The 22,425-nt window shown below is 45.1% G+C and overlaps 1 protein-coding gene across 2 annotated transcripts in view; it reads left to right on the top strand.

The window, feature by feature from the left end:
- Positions 1 to 22,425, top strand: part of LOC129865181 (USP6 N-terminal-like protein) — a 64,805-nt gene that overhangs the window by 8,430 nt on the left and 33,950 nt on the right. Inside the window, exon 1 of one of the 2 annotated variants that reach the window (XM_055937709.1) lies at positions 15,515 to 17,382. The exons of the other annotated variant lie outside the window; for it this stretch is intronic. Within the exon in view, the coding sequence (XP_055793684.1) occupies positions 17,274 to 17,382 (109 nt within the window). The 5' untranslated portion in view covers positions 15,515 to 17,273. Of the gene's footprint in view, positions 1 to 15,514; positions 17,383 to 22,425 lie in introns of those variants that run through there. 2 annotated transcript variants of the gene reach the window in all.

The raw sequence follows: 22,425 nt of genomic DNA, 5'->3' as shown, positions 1-22,425 counted from the left end.
GTGTGAATTAAGGTAGCGGTATCAAAGGAATGAAAAGGTGCGTCCACTCAGGACTAAAACTTTGGACAAACAAAGTTATCTGGCTGTTATCTGGATATCTTCTTTCAAAGGGGACTTTTCCCATGGCTCTTTATCAAGTCCAAATTCCAGATTCCACAAAGCAAAAATATTTAAGAGCATTTCAGATAGAATGTATTGCATAGAGCTGGCCTGATTGTCCAGTATGTCCACATCTATTATAGTAGAACATGTCCGTTCCATACAGTGCATTTCTATCTGCAGTGCTCTGAGTAGGCTAGGTCTCTGGCTGGTGCTGAAGGGTTGCTAGTAGGTTACCGGGGCAACCCTGTGCATGTGAGGTGTTCACTGTAAGGTGATTGGATTAGCCAGATGCTGTGGAGGGGAGTGCTGAGAGAGTGAACTCGACTACTGCCTTTTCCTCTGCACGCTCCAACGCTCATAAACATGCAGGGGAAGCATGGGACCGTTTGCGCGTGTTTGTGCTTATGGTCCACAAGGTGTCTGATTTTGAGTGATGGGTGAAAATGTAATTGATAGTAACAGCTGAGAGACACCTGCCAGGAACTTGGTGCTAAGCAGGTATTTATAGCTTACATCCGCTGCTCTGTGCTCTCACACTGCAAAACGGGGCTATTAGGGTTAGGAGAGAATTGGGTGGGAAACCACTCATGGACCACACTTGGTGATTTCTCACTAAAGTAGGCTCCCCCCCAAAAAAAGACGATGATTTTTATGAAATTTTAACCATTGAAGTGTCTTTTGGAGGAAGGATTGTTGACATATATTTGACATTAGTATATTAAAGCATAATAGATGAATAATGAATAGAAGTTGGACATTTTGCCCAAAACACGGCCTCCTTTTAAGACTCCATAGTGTTTCATCTGTAGGTGCTACAAAGTAGAAGTTGGAGTCACATGAAGCTTTACCGCATGCTATGTAATATGAGCAGTATTTTGATTTCAATAACAATTGTCCTACAAATGTTTATGAATATTGAAAAATATAAACATGATTATAAAAAATCTAAATGTTTCGATTAGCCAAATGTTTCTTTATATTGTTTTAAAAAATATACTCTACAGGCATATCAAAGTTCCAGAGTGTGTATGTCAATAGTGTATCAGAAAAGTGTAGTGCGTGTGTGTCTATGTTCTGTGCTCAGGCCCTGCGTAGCCTATCACCAAGTCCCACTTTTCCTGCTCTGATAAATGCTGAAAGGCCTTTCCAGCTTTGATCCCTTACTTCAGTCAGAACACCAATAGCACAGCTACAGAGTCAGTCAGGCTGCACCAAAACAACGATCACTAACAACCCAAACCACTAACATAACACCCTGTTGTAACCCCATGGGAGAAGCTGATAGTACGGTCACGTATTGTACCACAATGTGCTTTCTGGGGCACACAATGTGCTTTGGGATAAAATGGCTTTGGTAAATTCACTCACTGATTGTGCCCTCTCGATGTTGTTGATATCCCTTTGTTAATTACCCTAATTAGCCTCCACCCGCCCGTTAGCCTGTAGGATGGGGAGATGCTGGGGGTTTGCTCTCCCTAACGAGTCTGTTAATGCGCGACGGTCGATGGATGATGACTCATTCTGGATGGAGTCATTTCCTGTGCATTTGGAAGGAGGAGTGGCGAGGACAGGAGTTGTCTCTGCATCACACAAAGTTTTGACAGATACTAGATGTGTTGGCTTTTGTAAAGCGCTTGGAGCAATAGGTTTAAAAAAAAAAAACACGACATAAATTAATTGAATTATTTCTATTTTAACATCAGAACCAGTATCCAATTGTTTTCTGAGGTAAATGAAAAAAGCACAGAGTTCCCATTCGGTGTTTTCACCAACAACAAAAAACCTGCTTTCTGTTTTAATGTGAAACATGCATTCTCACAGTGAAGTGTAGTTCTCTCTTCGCCTTGAAATGGCTGGACTGTGAACGCTTATACACAGGCCCTTAGGTTAGTGCAGAGGTCTTTCACTAGTGTAGATATCAAAGTAACCAGAGTACTCTCTCCATCCCCCCTCTCCCTACTGACCAGCCGTGTTTGATAAACAATCCAGACTTCACATGTCTGTGTTATGGAGGTAGAGATGAAAGGGGGAGTGATGTATGTTACCAGATGTCTAGCTATCACCTGTCTCCCCCGCCCCTCTCTCTCTGTCTCTGTCTCTACTCTCTCTTTCACACAGCCACTTCCTCTTTCTCTCCTTGTCAGAGGAGAACTGATCTGATGTCATTCGGTAGCTAGCGTGCTGTTGGGTCCACAGTGGCAAGGCGTGGCACAGACCAGGGTAATTATCTCCTAAAGCCTCATCTGGTCTCCATCTGCTGGGCACTGAGACAGCACCGCTAGCCTGTTCTCTGACAGCCTGCTGATAGCCTGATAACACTAGCCCTGTTGTCATGGGGAACATGCTAACAGACTACTGGAAAACACCAATAAAGGATTTCACTTTGACAGAATAATAATGTTTCCAATGCAAATCCAGGCCCCCAAAACACTAAAATGCTAATCCTTGGACCTGTTCATGCTGAGCAGGGCAGAGTGGGTATCTGCTAAAATGCTAACACTTGGCCCTGGTTAAAAGCAGTTGGCCTCCAATCCATTAACATGCTAACTTGGCCCAGTCTATGGCTATACAATCTCTAAACCGCTAACATGGGAAATCTCAGCAATGATAAAGCAGAAGTCTCCAACCCCTGGTTCTCTGTCTCTTGGTATAGGGCCAGGCCTGCTACCATCCCTCTGTCTCTGGACAGGACAGCTCTGCTTAGCGCAGCAAGACTCCAGCATTCCCTCAGACTGACACTGTCACAGGGATAATTACTAGAGAGAGGTATTTGTTTGAGGGACAAAGCTCATTTTGTGTGGTACAGGTTGGACTAGTTAATCTATCACCCTTGGGCTGTGTCCTGAACAAGTTGAGACGTTTGAGTATGGGAGAGTGCACACAGGTGTTAGTACAGTAGGTAGATTTTTTTGTACAAAATGTAAATTATTTATCTTACATTGAAGGTGTCACCTCTAACGGGCAGGGCATTTTGTTGTTGTAGCTATAGATGGGTTAGCTGACAACGATGTGACAACGATGTGCACACTTCAATGGGGCAGAAGTCAGTGTGTTGTTGTGATTCTGCATGGCCAGATGGCTAGCAACAATGACAAGAAGCTGCCATGTGGGGAATCGTATGTGGCGCGGTTCAGCGACGTTTATCTTGTTCTTGATACAAAGTTTTGTTTTTGAGGTGTTTTGACTGATGTCAGTGCTAATATGGCAAAATTCCGCATGCTAGCTAGCTAACCAACAACTGTAACGATGTATTCGAGAGACAAGTAATCATTGTGCAAATGTATTTGTTTTCAATAAACATTGGAGCCAAAATATAGTTTGCATGTTGTCAACATTCTAAGCCAATCCCGTCTGTTTTGAGTTGGTTTTGTTGCTAAACATTCAACCCGTCTATAACTGGAGCAACTAGCTGCAATGAGTTGTAGCTGTTACTGTATAGAGGTAGTAGCATTGCTGCATTGCAGTGTTCAACTAGTGTTATGTTTTGGGCTTTAGTACGGTAGTGTTTATGTCCTCTCCCATATCCTCTGATCTCAGTTCCTCCTGTGGAGCCGTAGTCTCAGTTCTGTGTTCACAATGGAACCAAGTCTCCCACTCCACTGACCTGGCTTCCTGTTACTCTCTCTCTTTCTCTCTGCTTTTCTCTGTGGACCACAGCATGTAGCTGATGACATGTTGTGATGGCTATTGTGATGTTGTGATGGGGGGGGGGGGGGGGGGGGGGCGGGCATGTGTGTGTGTCGTGATTAGGGTTGCAAAGGGTAAGGAAACTTTCCTGTAGATTTTCCATGGGAAGTTAAGCCTGGGTATTTAGCTTTAATTCATCAAAATATAACAGTGAACCTTTTTTGTGGGATACACAAGGCAATTCTAGGTCTTGTGGCATATTTTGGTTAAAACTATCCCCAATTCAATGGAATTGCAACCCTCTGCATGCACAGTGCATTCTTCCATCACATGTACAGCTGATTCTCAAGATCTTGCACAATAAATGAGATGCTATTGAGCCCGCACTACTACACTGTCTGAGCCAAGGACTACATGCTTTCTGGTAGGTTTTGATTCCCATACTGGGTGGGGTGAATATATTTTATGACATGCATGATTTTATGTTAACTAGTAAATAGTACGCTACAGCAAAGTGTGTTTAAATAATTTCTAACTTGTTAACAATTTCTGCTAGTTAGTTTCTGCTACCATGTGTGTTTTAGCTTGATTGAGCCTGCTAACTGAGGAGTGTTAATTCAGCTGTTTCCATACATGTTTCATTTTAAAACATTTATCTTACAAAGAAGTTGTTTAATCTAACTGCTTAACTATTTATCTGTACATGGAATTGTATTTTTATTTTCTACACACTTTTTTTACAGGAAAATTCCTCGGCCACAATCTGATGTGTGGGGACATTTCACTGCAGCTAATATAGAAGGAAAAGCTGTGTGCATTTGCAAATACTGTGCCAAATCATATGTGAAGAATGCAACAAAGACGCAGAATCATCTGGCTAAGTGCATAAAGTTCCCTCAGTGCTCACAACAAGCAACCTCTGACAAAAGTCCCTCTACTTCTATTCGAGGTGAAAATGATGAATCACACACCTTATCGATAGCAACAGCTCATGGTCCTCCTGGAATCAGATGTTTTTTTGACTCAATGAAGGAACGTAGACAGAGAAATGCTGATGAATCTTGTTCGAGCTGTGTATGCAACTGGTTTACCTCTGATGCTCACAGGCAATGTGTATTGGAAGAGATTTCTAAATGTTCTTCACCCAGCATACACCCCTCCAACCAGACATGCTTTACCTACTCATTTGCTGGATGCAGAGTTTCAACAGAGTTCAAGTGAAGGTCAAGCAAATCATAGAGAAAGCAGACTGTATTGCAATCAACTCTGATGAGTGGTCAAATGTTCGTGGGCAAGGAATAATTAAAACTTCATCTCCACCCCTCAACCAGTATTCTACAAGAGCACAGACACAAGGGACAACAGACACACCGGTCTTTACATTGCAGATGAGCTTGAAGGCAGTCATCAAGTTATAGCAGAAATCTACCTCACCAAGCAAAGTGAGAAGAATAAGAGCACCACATTGAAGCTGCCCAGCAACACCCGTTGGGATGGTGATGTCATCATGTTTGACAGTCTCCTGGAGGGGAAGGAGGCTCCAAGAAATGGCCGTACCAGTCTGCCAATATGGACAGCCCCATCAAGAGAAGTCTCCTGGATGATGTGTTTTTGGGAGAGAGTGGTAAGCAGCCTGAAACCTATAGTAGTAGCCATTGCACGGATTGAGGGAGACAATGCCATCCTGTCTGATGTTCATACTCTGCTTGCAGATGTAAGAGAAGAAATCCATACTGCCCTGTCCACTTCACCGTTGCTCCAAGCAGAGGAAAAAATAAAATATCAGAAAGCGTGAAGACTTCTGCCTGAAGCCCATACACGCTGCAGCGTACATGTTGGACCCCAAGTATGCTGGCAAGAGCATCCTGTCTGGTGCAGAGATCAACAAGGCCTATGGTGTCATCACTACAGTGTCTCGCCACCTTGGCAGTCTGGCAATATTCACTTCTAAGTAAGGGCTTTGGGATGGAGATGCAATATGGCAGTCGTGCCAACATATCTCATCAGCCACCTGGTGGAAGGGATTTTGTGGATCTGAGGCTCTTTCCCTGGTTGCCTCCATCATCCTCTAAATCCCACCAACATCAGACGCCTCAGAGCGCAACTGGTCGTTGTTTGGGAACACACACCAAAGCAACCAACAGGCTGACCAATACAAGGGCTGAAAAATTGGTGGCCATCCGGGCAAATTTGAGGCTTTTTGAGCCTGACAACGAGCCATCCTCAACAAGGTTGGAAAGTACCATGAAGATGAGGCCTCAGAGTCTTATGTTCAGGAGGTGGACATTGAGGAGGTCCAGGGAGAAGACATGGAAGCCTGAGAGGAAGACAACCAAAGCTTTAGATGTATGTTGAAAATGTTTTTGGGAGATGCGATGGATCATTGGGGATCATTCAATTTTCCCTTTTCTTGCTCAGTGAAATCATCCCATGTGAAGAGTCAACTCATTTAATTAAAGTTCAATTCGTAACTAAGTTGTTTTTTATTTCTATTGGAAGGATTTAATAATTTGCAATTATGTGTACTTATAAGTTAAACGGTTTCTGTCTCCATGTGATATATCCAATGCAAAAACCATCTACATTTAAATGATATTAATATTCGTTTGCATATATTTCTGTTAATTCCCATATATTGCCAAGGAAAGTTTCCACCTCTGAATATTCCCCAAAATGTGCAACCCTAGTCGGGATGTGTGTTGTTCGGGGGAACAGGAAGGAAGCCTCACAGGAATATGATTACATCTCGCAGTAAACAGAGCAGCAGGAGGAAATGGATCCAGTGAGCTATCCTCAGGGCGTCTCACCAGTGGAGCAGGGACAGGGGAAACGTACTGGGCTAGCCACACACACACACCCTCACTCATTCACATGCATACAGTACACACTTACTGACTGACACACGGAAGCCCAATCTCTCACGCTAACGTACTTGCACGTGCATACACTCAGCTATACGTGTGAGGACTTTTTGTGGACCAACAATTCATTCCCAATCAAAATCCTATTTTCCCTAAACCTAACCCATAAGCCTAAAATAGCCTTTTTACAAGTGAGGACCAGCAAAATGTCCTTCTCTGAATTTTAATTGGTTTACGTTTCTTGTGAGAACTTCTGGTACACACAAGTATAGTAAAATGTTTACACACACACACACACATTCACTTACTGACACACACACAAAAAAAAAATTATATATATATACATACACAGTAATTGTGGTGACTTTTCTACTGCCATAAGGCTTGTTGTTGGCCTGTCATGGGCTGTCTAGTCTGCACGTTGCCATGGTGATCTCTACTCCCAGCACTACCCTGGCACCCCGCTACTCCTCACAAAGTTGAACCTATCAATATTTAATGTGTGGCGTTGAGTTCAGACGGATTGGGTCATGCACTATGTATAGAACCCTGATTAAGGATTTAAGGAGCTGCGCTCGTCTTTGGGGACAGGCTGAGCCTTTATTTCACATCATGTTGACTCACTCCGTTATTCCACTCTCTCAGGATGTGTCCCAAAGGGTACCATATTTCCTATATAGTACACTACTTTTTTTTACCAGAACTCCATGTGTTCAAACATCTAGTTCACACCGACTGTTTACTTGCCTCGTGTTTGCTTTTTGCTATGAAAGCCTCATATAAACAACATGGCTGTTAAATGAAAGCGGTGCGGTATCTTCTTGATTGAATTGCTTCTATTTACCCGCTGTTTATGAATAGGACTCGTAAATCTATACTGCAGGACATGCAGCCACACACTCACGCACATTTGTGGTGTACATTTGTGATGAGGTGAATGCATACGAGACACAGACATTGCCTACACTGCAGAATACGCAGGCGTGCTCAAAAATAGCTGGTGCTGAGACAGTCGTTCAAGTTTCTAGCGGCGAAGACACGACACACCTTAACCAATGACAAACCATATAAACCCTACGACACTCTGTGACAAATGGCCAAACCATTCACACCTTATGACCAATGAGCAATACCCCCCCCCCCCCCCACCGCCACTGACCAATAGCAACCTGACCTCACCCCTATGACCAATAACAAACGACACACCCACCCTACTGAGCATTGAGTAACCGCACACACCCTCTGACAACTGACAAATGGCGTGCAACCCGTCAAACCAATGACGAACGACACGCATCGTATTGACCAATGTCAAAAGGGATACACGCTGTCGACCTGAAGACGCATGACCGACTGGCTGACCGCGAGCTTCCCTGAGCAGAGTATCATGGGTATCGTTTATAAACTCCCACGCTCATGTGTGGGGGGGGGGGGTTGTCGTTCATCTTCTTGCCCCTACAGCACAACTACACATCATGGTCACCTCCACCTCTAGTGCTCCACTGTTTTAGCAGCTGCTGATTTTACTGTTGGCTTGTAAACAACTCCACCCCTCCTAACACACACACACTACACTCACATCTGTTTGTTCAGCTCTCCCCATAGAGAGCCTTTATGGCTCTCTGAATCTCTCACCATCCTGTAAAAGGCTACAGCAGAAGATCTGTGCATGCCGTGGGTAGGGTGAAGGACAGACTGGGCTTGCAGGAGGCCGGAGGAGAAAGTATGGGGATGGGGGAGGGACAGATATAGGCAGGAGGGTTGAGGCCAGGTTTGGGATGATGAGTAGACTTTGGTGAGGCAGAGGCCTGATTTGGGTGAGGGGAGGTCTGGCTTGGATGTGGGAGTGGCCTTTGAGAGTGTAAAAGTGAGGTGTGAGACATTCAAAGTGTCCAGAACTGGTTTGGGTGACGACGGAGACTGAATGTGTTAAACCGAGTTCATAGATAAGGAAGGGTCAGATGTCATTGTAGAGTTTGGAGACTCAAAGTAAAGTGGGCATGCAGAAGGACAGTGCAGTACTAGCAGTCTTTTGATTGGTTGGAAAGTTAAACCCAGAGAGCAGGAAGTGACACGCGGCAAACAGGAAGTGTGAGGGAGCCCAGTGATGTTTTTCCAGTCTGTCCCCCCCCCCCCTGTGTTCCATTCCCTCGCTCCCTGTGGCACCGAGCCAGAACAGAGGAAGGAAAGGGAGAGAGGGGGGAAGGGACAGGGGACTGGGACAGACCCAAGAGAAGTCAGAAAAGTCTAACTGTTTTGAAAAACATTTAAACTCTGGTTATGCTGACTCAACAACTCCCTGCAAAACATCCATGAAAACAGTGGTGGAACAGCTGCATGCTGACACCCATAGTTTGTGTCTCTATACTCGAACATTGGTTCCTTTCCTCGTGGCCTTTCCATCATAGCCACTGATATGTGAATGGGGTGGATATGACTTATCATGCTGCTTTGACCTGTCATACCCTGCCAGATCAGTGTTCATGGAAGAAAGGAGACGAGTAATGGAAGTTGGTTCAGATCCGAATACAACAAACTTTTAGTGTAAAATTCCTGTACTTCTTATTGGCCTTCTACAGTGTGTTCCTACCAGTCCAAGCTAACAGCAAGTGGGTGTTTTCAGTGATTGTTTTGTGCATTAGCCCATTTGTCAGCTAGCTTGACCTGGAGCGAACCTGCTGGAGAGAGAGATGCATGTAGGGAGAGAGGGCGAGGGGCAGAGAGGGAGTGTTGGGGGAAATTGGAGTTACTGCTGTAGCAGCATAGACAGCAATCAAAGTGCTCTATTCATGTCAAATTAGACTGCTCTTGACTGACTTCAGTGAGTGAAAATGAGGCTTTGTAAACCTCTACCTTTTATTCTCTATATTTCTCTCTTTCTCAGTCTATTGCCATTTTCTTATCTCATTTTCTCCTATCTTGCTCGATCTTTCTCCCCATTTTCTCATCCTCAATTTTCTCCCTCGTCTCTGGAGACACTTTCTGGTATTTTGACCTCTTGAGTGTTCCATCTCGAGGGTCCTCAATCTAATACCCACATTGACAGTTCCTTCTAGCCTTTGCTGATTCACAGATTGAAGACTGTTGACAGGCTTAGATGGGAGAGGTGATGTTCCCTGAGCTAAGAAGGACTTATCTGTCATTTTTCCAATCAGGCAGGCGTTATTAGAGCACCGTGAAGGGGCCATTGATTTGATGTGTGAATGACTGGCCCTCTTATGACCAGGGTTGAGGGGCTGTCGGAGAGAGGGGAGACTGTCGATATACGCCTTTGTATGTCTCCCACATCGACAGGAGATCAATCCATACTCCGCCGGGTCTTCTTCTCTTTACCTCTCTTGCTTTGCACGCCTTCGGTCAGTACAGATGTGTACACACACACCTTTATCTCCCTTGATTTTCATCCTTCATGTCAGAAAGGTTCATGTTGATCATATTACGACAGCAATATCAAATGTATTTAAATAGCCCTTCTTACATCAGCTGATATCTCAAAGTGCTGTACAGAAACCCAGCCTAAAACCCCAAACAGCAAGCAATGCAGGTGTAGAAGCACAGTGGCTAGGAAAAACTCTCTAGAAAAGCCTAAACCTAGTAAGAAACCTAGAGAGGAACCAGGCTATGAGGGGTGGCCAGTCCTCTTCTGGCGGTACCGGGTGGAGATTATAACAGAACATGGCCAAGATGTTCAAATGTTCATAAGTGACCAGCATGGTCAAATAATAATAATCACAGTAGTTGTCGAGGGTGCAGCAAGTCAGCACCTCAGGAGTAAATGTCAGTTGGCTTTTCATAGCCGATCATTAAGAGTATCTCTACCGCTCCTGCGGTCTCTAGAGAGTTGAAAACAGCAGGTCTGGGACATGTAGCACGTCCGGTGAACAGGTCAGGGTTCTATAGCCGCAGGCAGAACAGTTGGAACTGGAGCAGCAGCACGGCCAGGTGGACTGGGGACAGCAAGGAGTCATCATGCCAGGTATGGTCCTAGGGCTCAGGTCCTCCGTGAGAGAGAGAGAAAGAGAGAATTAGAGAGAGCATACTTAAATTCACACAGGACACCGGATAAGACAGGAGAAGTACTCCAGATATGACAAACTGACCCCAGCCCCCCGACACATAAACTACTGCAGCATAAATACTGGAGGCTGAGACAGGAGGGGTCAGGAGACTCTGTGGCCCCATCCGATGATACCCCCGGACAGGACCAAACAGGAAGGATATAACCCCACCCACTTTGCCAAAGCACAGCCCCCACACCACTAGAGGGATATCTTCAACCACCAACTTACCATCCTGAGACAAGGCCGAGTATAGCCCACAAAGAGGGGTGCCAACCCAGTCAGGAAGATCACGTCAGTGACTCAACCCACTCAAGTGACACACCCCTCCTAGGGACGGCATGAAAGAGTACCAGTAAGCCAGTGACTCAGCCCCTGTAATAGGGTTAGAGGCAGAGAATCCCAGTGGAGAGAGGGGAACCGGCCAGGCAGAGACTGCAAGGGCGGTTCGTTGCTCCAGAGCCTTTCCGTTCACCTTCACACTCCTGGGCCAGACTACACTCAATCATATGACCCACTGAAGAGATGAGTCTTCAGGAAAGACTTAAAAGTTGAGACCGAGTCTGCGTCTCTCACATGGGTAGGCAGACCATTCCATAAAAATGGAGCTCTACAGGAGAAAGCCCTGCCTCCAGCTGTTTGCTTAGAAAGTCTAGGGACAATTAGGAGGCCTGTGTCTTGTGACCGTAGCGTACGTGTAGGTACAGCAGGACCAAATCGGAAAGATGGGTAGGAGCAAGCCCATGTAATGCTTTGTAGGTTAGCAGTAAAACCTTGAAATCAGCCCTTGCCTTAACAGGAAGCCAGTGTAGGGAGATTAGCACTGGAGTAATATGATATATTTTTTTGGTTCTAGTCAGGATTCTAGCAGCCGTATTTAGCACTAACTGAAGTTTATTTAGTGCTTTATCCGGGTAGCCGGAAAGTAGAGCATTGCAGAAGTCTAACCTAGAAGTAACAAAAGCATAGATAAATTTTTCTGCATCATTTTTGGACAGACAGTTTCAGATTTTTTTTGCAATGTTACGTAGATGGAAAAAAGCTGTGCTTGAAACATTCTTGATATGTTTGTCAAAAGAGAGATCAGGGTCCAGCTACAGGAACTGTAGAAGATGGGGAGCAGCAAGACTAGATAATAAACGCTGAAGTCCACTACACTGTGTTGTGTGTGTGTGTGTGTATTTGTCCAGGGGACATAGAGGTGGTGCACTATGGTGGTGCACTATCTCTATGATGGGCCCCATACCCCTAGAATGTCAGGGTCATAGCCAGCTAGCAACAGCAGCATAGTGTTGCGGCGTAGCAACAGGGCAGCATATGGTTGGGGCGTAGCAACAGGGCAGCATAGGGTTGGGGCGTAGCAACAGGGCAGCATAGGGTTGGGGCGTAGCAACAGGGCAGCATAGTGTTGCGGCGTAGCAACAGGGCAGCATAGTGTTGCGGCGTAGCAACAGGGCGGCATAGTGTTGCGGCGTAGCAACAGGGCGGCATAGTGTTGCGGCGTAGCAACAGGGCGGCATAGTGTTGCGGCGTAGCAACAGGGCGGCATTGTGTTGCGGCGTAGCAACAGGGCGGCATTGTGTTGCGGCGTAGCAACAGGGCGGCATAGTGTTGCGGCGTAGCAACAGGGCGGCATAGTGTTGCGGCGTAGCAACAGGGCGGCATAGGGTTGCGGCGTAGCAACAGGGCAGCATAGGGTTGGGGCGTAGCAACAGGGCAGCATAGTGTTGGGGCGTAGCAACAGGGCAGCATAGTGTTGCGGCGTAGCAACAGGGCAGCATAGTGTTGCGGCGTAGCAACAGGGCAGCATAGTGTTGCGGCGTAGCAACAGGGCAGCATTGTGTTGCGGCGTAGCAACAGGGCAGCATTGTGTTGCGGCGTAGCAACAGGGCAGCATAGTGTTGCGGCGTAGCAACAGGGCAGCATTGTGTTGCGGCGTAGCAACAGTGTAGCCAGTGTATCATGGCATTCTGTAATTGGGCCCTATAACTCAATGCTTTAGGAGGGCTGCACACACACACTTTCATTGTCTCAAGCGGCGCAGACACACACACTCTTGCACAGCGTGTGTGTGTGTGTGTGCGCGCAGAGCAGTTGCAAAGTGTGTCTCTTCCTCTCTGGGGAAATGTCATTAGGATAAAGAATGAAACTGTGGCTGCCCCATTACAGCTTGCAATGCAGACTGCACCCTGTCCTTGGGTTGAAACACAGGGGAAGACTGCAGGGTGTGTGTGCCTGCGTGCCTCCCACCCTGTGTGTGTGTCTATGTACATGTGTGTTTGCGTGCAGGTTCCCACCTTTGTGCATGTATGAGTCATCTCTTTGCAAGGTCAATGACATGAAAAAGTGTATGATCTTCTGAAACTGAATGGCATCACAATATAGTGCCATGGTTTTCTCATGCAGAGGGTGAAAAGCATTCATACTTCCGATAATACCATATGGACAATACATAACAGGAAGTCAAAGAGGGAGGAAAGAGGTAAAGTTCGCTATCCCTGATGCAGTGAAAATAATTGAAATACATTGATTAATGAAGTAAGCCTTATGCGACATCATTACATTTTTGTTTGAATTGGCAGGTTTTACGCACCAGCCAAGCTTTTTTGATGAACAATTATAAACAGATGAAATTAGTGGAGGTAGGAGGGAAAGATATGGAGAGAGGGAGCCAAAGGAAAGGCAGAGGGAGAGCGAGAGACTGATTTGAAAATGTAAAAGGGCATAAGATGCTAGTGGGCACAAATTATCACTGTCTACGACACGAACATACAGTTGGAAGTCAGAAGTTTACATACACTTAGGTTGGAGTCATTAAAGCTCGTTTTTCAACCACTTCACAAATTTCTTCTTAACAAACTATAGCTTTGGCAAGTCGGTTAGGTCGTCTACTTTGTGCATGACACAAGTAATGTTTCCAACAATTGTTTACAGACAGATTATTTCACTTAAAATTCACTGTATCACAATTCCAGTTGGTCAGAAGTTTACATACACTAAGTTGACTGTGCCTTTAAACAGCTTGGAAAATTCCAGAAAATTATGTCATGGCTTTAGAAGCTTCTGATAGGCTAATTGACATCATTTGAGTCAATTGGAGGTGTACCTGTGGATGTATTTCAAGGCCCTACCTTCAAACTCAGTGCCTCTTTGCTTGACATCATGGGAAAATCTAAAGAAATCAGCCAAGACCTCAGAAAAATATTGTGGACCTTCACAAGTCTGGTTCATCATTGGGAGCAATTTACAAATACCTGAAGGTACCACGTTCATCTGTACAAACAATAGTACGCAAGTATAAACACCATGGGACCACGCAGCCGTCATACCGCTCAGGAAGGAGACGTGTTCTGTCTCCTAGAGATGAACGTACTTTGGTGCGAAAAGTGCAAATCAATCCCAGAACAACAGCAAAGGACCTTGTGAAGATGCTGGAGGAAACCGGTACAAAAGTATCTATATCCACAGTTTAACAAGTCCTATATCGACATAACCTGAAAGGCCGCTCAGCAAGGAAGAAGCCACTGCTCCAAAACCACCATAAAAAAGCCAGACTACGGTTTGCAACTGCACATGGGGACAAAGATCGTACTTTTTGTCCTCAGTTCAATTTTTGTTCCATCAGACCAGTTTGGCCATAATGACCATCGTTATGTTTGGAGGGAAAAGGGGGACGCTTGCAAGCCGAAGAACACCATCCCAACCGTGAAGCACGGGGGTGGAAGCATCATGTTGTGGGGGTGCTTTGCTGCAAGAGGGACAGGTGCACTTCACAAAATAGATGGCATCATGAGGTAGGAAAATGATGTGAATATATTGAAGCAACATCTAAAGACATCAGTCAGGAAGATAAAGCTTGGTCGCAAATGGGTCTTCCAAATGGACAATGACCCCAAGCATACTTCCAAAGTTGTGGCAAAATGGCTTAAGGACTACAAAGTCCAGGTATTGGAGTGGCCATCACAAAGCCCTGACCTCAATCCTATAGAAAATTTGAGCAAGGAGGCCTACAAACCTGACTCAGTTAAACCAACTCTGTCAGGAGGAAGCTTGTGGAAGACTACCTGAAACATTTGACCCAAGTTAAACAATTTAAAGGCAATGCTACCAAATACTAATTGAGTGTGTGTAAACTTCTGACCCACTGGGAATGTGATGAAAGAAATCAAAGCTGAAAAGTCATTCTCTCTATTATTCTGACATTTCACATTCTTAAAATAAAGTAGTGTTCCTAACTGACCTAAGACAGGGAATTTTTACTAGGATTTAAATGTCAGGAATTGTGAAAAGCTGAGTTTTAAATGTATTTGGCTAAAGTGTCTGTAAACTTCCGACTTCAACTGTATATACTGACTCACACACACACACAGAGAGACAATTATTTAATTTTTACTTCCCCTATATTTCTCCGCTCTGTTCATGTACCAGTCTTCAGAGTGATGGTGGAGCAGGGGGTCGTCACTAAGCGGGGGCGACAAAGAGAGGGGGAGAGAAACTGAAAGAGCGGGAGGGACGTGAATTTGGAAGTAGAGATCTAGGGGGGAACGAGAGAGGAGCAGAGCACGGGGGGAGAGTGAGAGAGGATTAAACGGGGCGAGAGACGGATGAGTTGGGTGGACTGACTGCCTTACCCCAGTGAGTTAGCTAGCTGTGGATGTGAGCTGAGTTGCGTGTCTTTGGAGCAGGGATACTGCTGCTATTGATCCAAACCACCTTCATCTGTTCTGCCTGCCAGGTGTACTGCTACAGCACAGTTCTCTGAACAGAGAGGGAGAGCAACAGAGAGAGATCTACCAGTCTCCTCCCTGTGTTCCTCAGAGCTGGGTGCGTGTGTTCACCTCTACTGCCTCTGCCGAACAAGATAAGTGTGTGTGAGAGCACCGACTGGGAAAAAAACACAAACACTCTCTCCGCTGAGCCTGAGAGTCTCAGAAGAGCAGCTAACGGCAGCTAACAAACCAACGACCTCCAGCTCCCAGCCGTCGGGTTGAGATGACATTGTGTGTGATTTGAGCGCCACTTGAGCGTGTTCTGCTTTACCTGGACCTGTGAGAGCGGAGGTATGGTATTAATGGACCTGTGAGAGCGGAGGTCTGGTATTAATGGACCTGTGAGAGCGGAGGTATGGTATTAATGGACCTGTGAGAGCGGAGGTCTGGTATTAATGGACCTGTGAGAGCGGAGGTCTGGTATTAATGGACCTGTGAGAGCGGAGGTCTGGTATTAATGGACCTGTGAGAGCGGTGGTCTGGGTATTAATGGACTTGTGAGAGTGGAGGTCTGGTATTAATGGACCTGTGAGAGCGGAGGTCTGGTATTTCTGGACATGAGAGCGGTGGTCTGGTATTAATGGACCTGTGAGAGCGGAGGTCTGGTATTAATGGACCTGTGAGAGCGGAGGTCTGGTATTAATGGACCTGTGAGAGCGGAGGTCTGGTATTAATGGACCTGTGAGAGCGGTGGTCTGGGTATTAATGGACTTGTGAGAGCGGTGGTCTGGGTATTAATGGACTTGTGAGAGCGGAGGTAAGGTATTAATGGACCTGTGAGAGCGGAGGTAAGGTATTAATGGACCTGTGAGAGCGGTGGTCTGGGTATTAATGGACCTGTGAGAGCGGTGGTCTGGTATTAATGGACCTGTGAGAGCGGAGGTCTGGTATTAATGGACCTGTGAGAGCGGTGGTCTGGGTATTAATGGACCTGTGAGAGTGGTGGTCTGGGTATTAATGGACATGTGAGAGCGGTGGTCTGGGTATTTCTGGACATGTGAGAGCGGTGGTCTGGGTATTAATGGACCTGTGAGAGTGGTGGTCTGGGTATTAATGGACATGTGAGAGCGGTGGTCTGGGTATTTCTGGACATGTGAGAGCGGTGGTCTGGGTATTTCTGGACCTGTGAGAGCGGTGGTCTGGGTATTAATGGACCTGTGAGAGCGGCGGTCTGGGTATTAATGGACCTGTGAGAGCGGCGGTCTGGGTATTAATGGACCTGTGAGAGCGGCGGTCTGGGTATTTCTGGACCTGTGAGAGCGGTGGTCTGGGTATTTCTGGACCTGTGAGAGCCGTAGGAAGACGGGAGGCAATCATCTACCTGGACAGAACAACCGCTGACCTCTGCATCACTGCTCTTCCTCTCCTCTCTCTCCAGACTGCCTTCAGTGTCTTAGAACAGACTGCCTCTCTAGGTCGACTTAAATGTGACTGCCTTAGATATTCACATGTAGCAGGGTAGGAGAGAAAGTGTGTGTGAGTGCTAGGGACGTGCATGTGTGATCGCGTAAGAGAGTGTTGAGGGCTTGCAGCTGGTGCTGAGAGCGACTGAGGAGAGAGGGAGGTTGGATCAGAGCAGAGAGAAAAAAGGCTTAGGAATGACTGGGTGGAACTGGAGGCTATAGCTAACCTTGGAATCATCCTGGAACCTTAAGGGGCTACCGCCACTACTTCACCCCAAAAAGAGGAACTAGGACTGGTGAAAGATCCGTGCTCTGTGGACCCTAAACCTTGTGCCTGGGGATAAGATGGGATCCAAGATTTGAGATCTGGACTTTTTAAGACATTGGGATGATTTCAGAGGACCCTGTGAGGGATGAGGTTGTCGGGGGTGCGAGGGCGAGAGCAGGCTCCCCATGCCCAGTGTGCACGGTTGGCCCCTCCCCACTATGAGCATGCAGGTGCTTCATATGGTCAGGGAGCTGGTGTCTCCTTCCCGACGCAGAGCAGCCGCCAGATACGGAGGTGTGTGTTTTTCAACTTTTATTGTCTCGTGGACAAGTACAGTGAAATGCCTTTCTTTTGAGTGTGTGTGTGTGTCTGTTACTGTGTGTGTCTGTCACTGTGCTGTGCATTAGCTCTACTGTGTCCCTGAAAATGAATGCCATTGACTTCTTACAGATCCCTTGTGTGTCTGTGTTTGAGAGAGTTGGCTAGAGAGAAAGAGACTCCCTTGGTACTGCTGTAATGGCTCTGTTGCAATGGGACGTGTGTGTGTGTCCGGTGAGTGCTAAAGAATGAAGGAAGGTGCCCTGGGGTAATGGGACACTTGGTGAACCCCGACCTCTAGTCCTGTCTGCTGATTGGACCAGCTCTGAGGGGTCAGTGATGTGGGCACTAATGGTTGGCTAAAGCTTTTCACTGCCATGCCAAAGGCTCTACACTCTGAGGAGAAACACCTGGGCTCTGAGTGGAGGCGTAACGCTGCATCCCCATTCAGGCTACTGGCTAGTGATTAAATGGGTTGTGATGTGGTTTATTTTTAAACATCAACAGCCTATTTAAAGACATCTAGGCCTCAAGCATCTCCTTAACAAAGGCAGCCTCTATTCTCTTAGCCGTGTGTATCTAAGCTTTTTTACATGCCAGGGGGATGAACACCGATTACACACTTCTCACCTCACTGCTTGTTAATGATGAATTCTGTGTGTGCGTGCACATGCATGTACGTTTTGTGACGTGTATGAAAAAAGAAATAAAATGTTAAACTTTTATTTGACATGGCAAGTCAGTTAAGAACAAATTCTTATTTACAATGACTGCCTACCCCGGCCACACCGGGACGACGCTGCGCCGGCCTATGAGACTCCCAATCACGGCCGGTTGTGATACAGCCTGGAATCGAACCAGGGTCTGTAGTGACTCTTCTAGCACTGAGATGCAGTGCCTTAGACTGCTGCGCCACTCAGGATTTCACAGGGATTTGTTTGTGATATTTGCAGGCTTGATTTTGCTGTGGCAATTCTGACATTTAGGGTGGCAACGATTTTGTCCAATTTGTCACGAAATTGCCCTGACTCGCGATAAAGTTGAAGTGTGGCTTGATTTAACCATATTTGTGCGCTGATTTGTTGAAATTGTGAGCCCTCTTTTTGTACTGCGGTGATGGGTCAGTGTTATGCGATTTAATATTGCGATGATTTGACTGTTTTATGCGGAAATAGCAAAAAAAAATTGCGACCAGGATCACGGAATCCTGAAAGAAACTGGTTTGTGTGTTTCTCAACATATTGAGCCTGATATTAACACAAAACATGTCCCATTCCCTGTGTAGCAGCATGTAATCACTGTGCTGGAGGCAGGAGCAGGGGAACAGAGCTGGTGTTGTGGAGAGTTGAGCTTCTCATCGATCTGTGATGCCCACTACAAAGGGAACATTGAGTTTAGGGCCCTCCGCCTTCCATCTCACTGCCATTTTAATCTCTGGCCATCGACCCTGCGGAGAAATTCTCAACACACACAAACATACACAGGTGCACACAAACACTGAAATGTGCACACTTTGCTTTAGACACACACACACACACACACACACACACACACACACACACACACACACACACACACACACACACACACACACACACACACACACACACACACACACACACACACACACACCACAGAGCTGCTGAGACAGTCAGGTGCTGTCTGTCAGTGGGTTATCTCCTCCCCCAGACTGTAGCAGAAGCCTTGGTTGCTACTGTAGGTAGTGTTCTGTGGTACAGGTGCTCTCTGTCACTGGGTTATCTGCTGAGGTGTGGGGTTGAGAGAGAGATGGAGAGCGAGGGGGTGTGGTGAGATGACATTTTCAGTCTGTCACTTCAGACTGCTTGATCACAGTATGTGTAATGCACTGTGCCCTTTGACGTATCAGCAGGGTCTTAATCAGTGGTGTAAAAATACTTTGATGTACACTTAATTAGGTTATCTTTACTATTTATATAACTTTTACTTCACTACATTCCTGAAGAAAATAATGTACTTTTTACTCCATACATTTTCCCTGACACCCAAAAGTGCTCGTTTCATTTTGACAGGAAAATGGTCCAATTCACACACTTATCAAGAGAACATCCCTGGTCATCCCTACTGCCTCTGATCTGGCGGACTCACTAAACATGTGCTTCGTTTGTAAATTAATATCAGAGTAGTTGTAGTGTACCCCTGGCTATCTGTAAATTAGTTGTGTTGTCTGGTTTGCACAATATAAGGAATTTGAAATGATTAATACTTTTACTTTTGATACTGAAGTATATTTAAAACCAAATACTTTGACTTTTACTCAAGTAGTATTTTACTGGTTGACTTTCACTTTTACTTGAGTCATTTTCTATTCATGTATCTTTACTTTTACTCAAGTATGACTTTGAGTACCACCACTGGTCTTTGTCCCTCTGGGTGTGGAATGTACATGTCTGTATATGTAAAGTATCAGCAGGGTCTTTATCTCTCTGGGTGTAGAATGTACATGTCTGAATATGTAAAGTATCAGCAGGGTCTTTATCTCTCTGGGTGTGGAATGTACATGTCTGAATATGTAAAGTATCAGCAGGGTCTTTATCTCTCTGGGTGTGGAATGTACATGTCTGAATATGTAAAGTATCAGCAGGGTCTTTATCTCTCTGGGTGTAGAATGTACATGTCTGAATATGTAAAGTATCAGCAGGGTCTTTATCTCTCTGGGTGTAGAATGTACATGTCTGTATATGTAAAGTATCAGCAGGGTCTTTATCTCTCTGGGTGTAGAATGTACATGTCTGTATATGTAAAGTATCAGCAGGGTCTTTATCTCTCTGGGTGTGGAATGTATATGTAAAGTATCAGCAGGGTCTTTATCTCTCTGGGTGTGGAATGTACATGTCTGAATATGTAAAGTATCAGCAGGGTCTTTATCTCTCTGGGTGTGGAATGTATATGTAAAGTATCAGCAGGGTCTTTATCTCTCTGGGTGTGGAATGTACATGTCTGTATATGTAAAGTATCAGCAGGGTCTTTATCTCTCTGGGTGTGGAATGTACATGTCTGTATATGTAAAGTATCAGCAGGGTCTTTATCTCTCTGGGTGTGGAATGTATATGTAAAGTATCAGCAGGGTCTTTATCTCTCTGGGTGTAGAATGTACATGTCTGAATATGTAAAGTATCAGCAGGGTCTTTATCTCTCTGGGTGTAGAATGTACATGTCTGAATATGTAAAGTATCAGCAGGGTCTTTATCTCTCTGGGTGTAGAATGTACATGTCTGAATATGTAAAGTATCAGCAGGGTCTTTATCTCTCTGGGTGTAGAATGTACATGTCTGAATATGTAAAGTATCAGCAGGGTCTTTATCTCTCTGGGTGTAGAATGTACATGTCTGAATATGTAAAGTATCAGCAGGGTCTTTATCTCTCTGGGTGTAGAATGTACATGTCTGAATATGTAAAGTATCAGCAGGGTCTTTATCTCTCTGGGTGTAGAATGTACATGTCTGAATATGTAAAGTATCAGCAGGGTCTTTATCTCTCTGGGTGTAGAATGTACATGTCTGAATATGTAAAGTATCAGCAGGGTCTTTATCTCTCTGGGTGTAGAATGTACATGTCTGAATATGTAAAGTATCAGCAGGGTCTTTATCTCTCTGGGTGTAGAATGTACATGTCTATATATGTAAAGTATCAGCAGGGTCTTTATCTCTCTGGGTGTAGAATGTACATGTCTGAATATGTAAAGTATCAGCAAGGTCTTTATCTCTCAGGATGTAGAATGTACATGTCTGTATATGTAAAGTATCAGCAGGGTCTTTATCTCTCTGGGTGTGGAATGTACATGTCTGTATATGTAAAGTATCAGCAGGGTCTTTATCTCTCTGGGTGTGGAATGTACATGTCTGTATATGTAAAGTATCAGCAGGGTCTTTATCTCTCTGGGTGTGGAATGTATATGTAAAGTATCAGCAGGGTCTTTATCTCTCTGGGTGTAGAATGTACATGTCTGAATATGTAAAGTATCAGCAGGGTCTTTATCTCTCTGGGTGTAGAATGTACATGTCTGAATATGTAAAGTATCAGCAGGGTCTTTATCTCTCTGGGTGTAGAATGTACATGTCTGAATATGTAAAGTATCAGCAGGGTCTTTATCTCTCTGGGTGTAGAATGTACATGTCTGAATATGTAAAGTATCAGCAGGGTCTTTATCTCTCTGGGTGTAGAATGTACATGTCTGAATATGTAAAGTATCAGCAGGGTCTTTATCTCTCTGGGTGTAGAATGTACATGTCTGAATATGTAAAGTATCAGCAGGGTCTTTATCTCTCTGGGTGTAGAATGTACATGTCTGAATATGTAAAGTATCAGCAGGGTCTTTATCTCTCTGGGTGTAGAATGTACATGTCTATATATGTAAAGTATCAGCAGGGTCTTTATCTCTCTGGGTGTAGAATGTACATGTCTGAATATGTAAAGTATCAGCAAGGTCTTTATCTCTCAGGATGTAGAATGTACATGTCTGTATATGTAAAGTATCAGCAGGGTCTTTATCTCTCTGGGTGTAGAATGTACATGTCTGAATATGTAAAGTATCAGCAGGGTCTTTAGCTCTCTGGGTGTAGAATGTACATGTCTGAATATGTAAAGTATCAGCAGGGTCTTTATCTCTCTGGGTGTAGAATGTACATGTCTGAATATGTAAAGTATCAGCAGGGTCTTTATCTCTCTGGGTGTAGAATGTACATGTCTATATATGTAAAGTATCAGCAGGGTCTTTATCTCTCTGGGTGTAGAATGTACATGTCTGAATATGTAAAGTATCAGCAAGGTCTTTATCTCTCAGGGTGTAGAATGTACATGTCTGTATATGTAAAGTATCAGCAGGGTCTTTATCTCTCTGGGTGTAGAATGTACATGTCTGAATATGTAAAGTATCAGCAGGGTCTTTATCTCTCTGGGTGTAGAATGTACATGTCTGAATATGTAAAGTATCAGCAGGGTCTTTATCTCTCTGGGTGTAGAATGTACATGTCTGAATAT

This window comes from Salvelinus fontinalis, chromosome 11 (genome assembly GCF_029448725.1).
Source record: "Salvelinus fontinalis isolate EN_2023a chromosome 11, ASM2944872v1, whole genome shotgun sequence".
In the NCBI taxonomy this organism is placed as follows: Eukaryota; Metazoa; Chordata; class Actinopteri; order Salmoniformes; family Salmonidae; genus Salvelinus; species Salvelinus fontinalis.
This window is presented reverse-complemented; position numbering and strand designations above follow the sequence as displayed.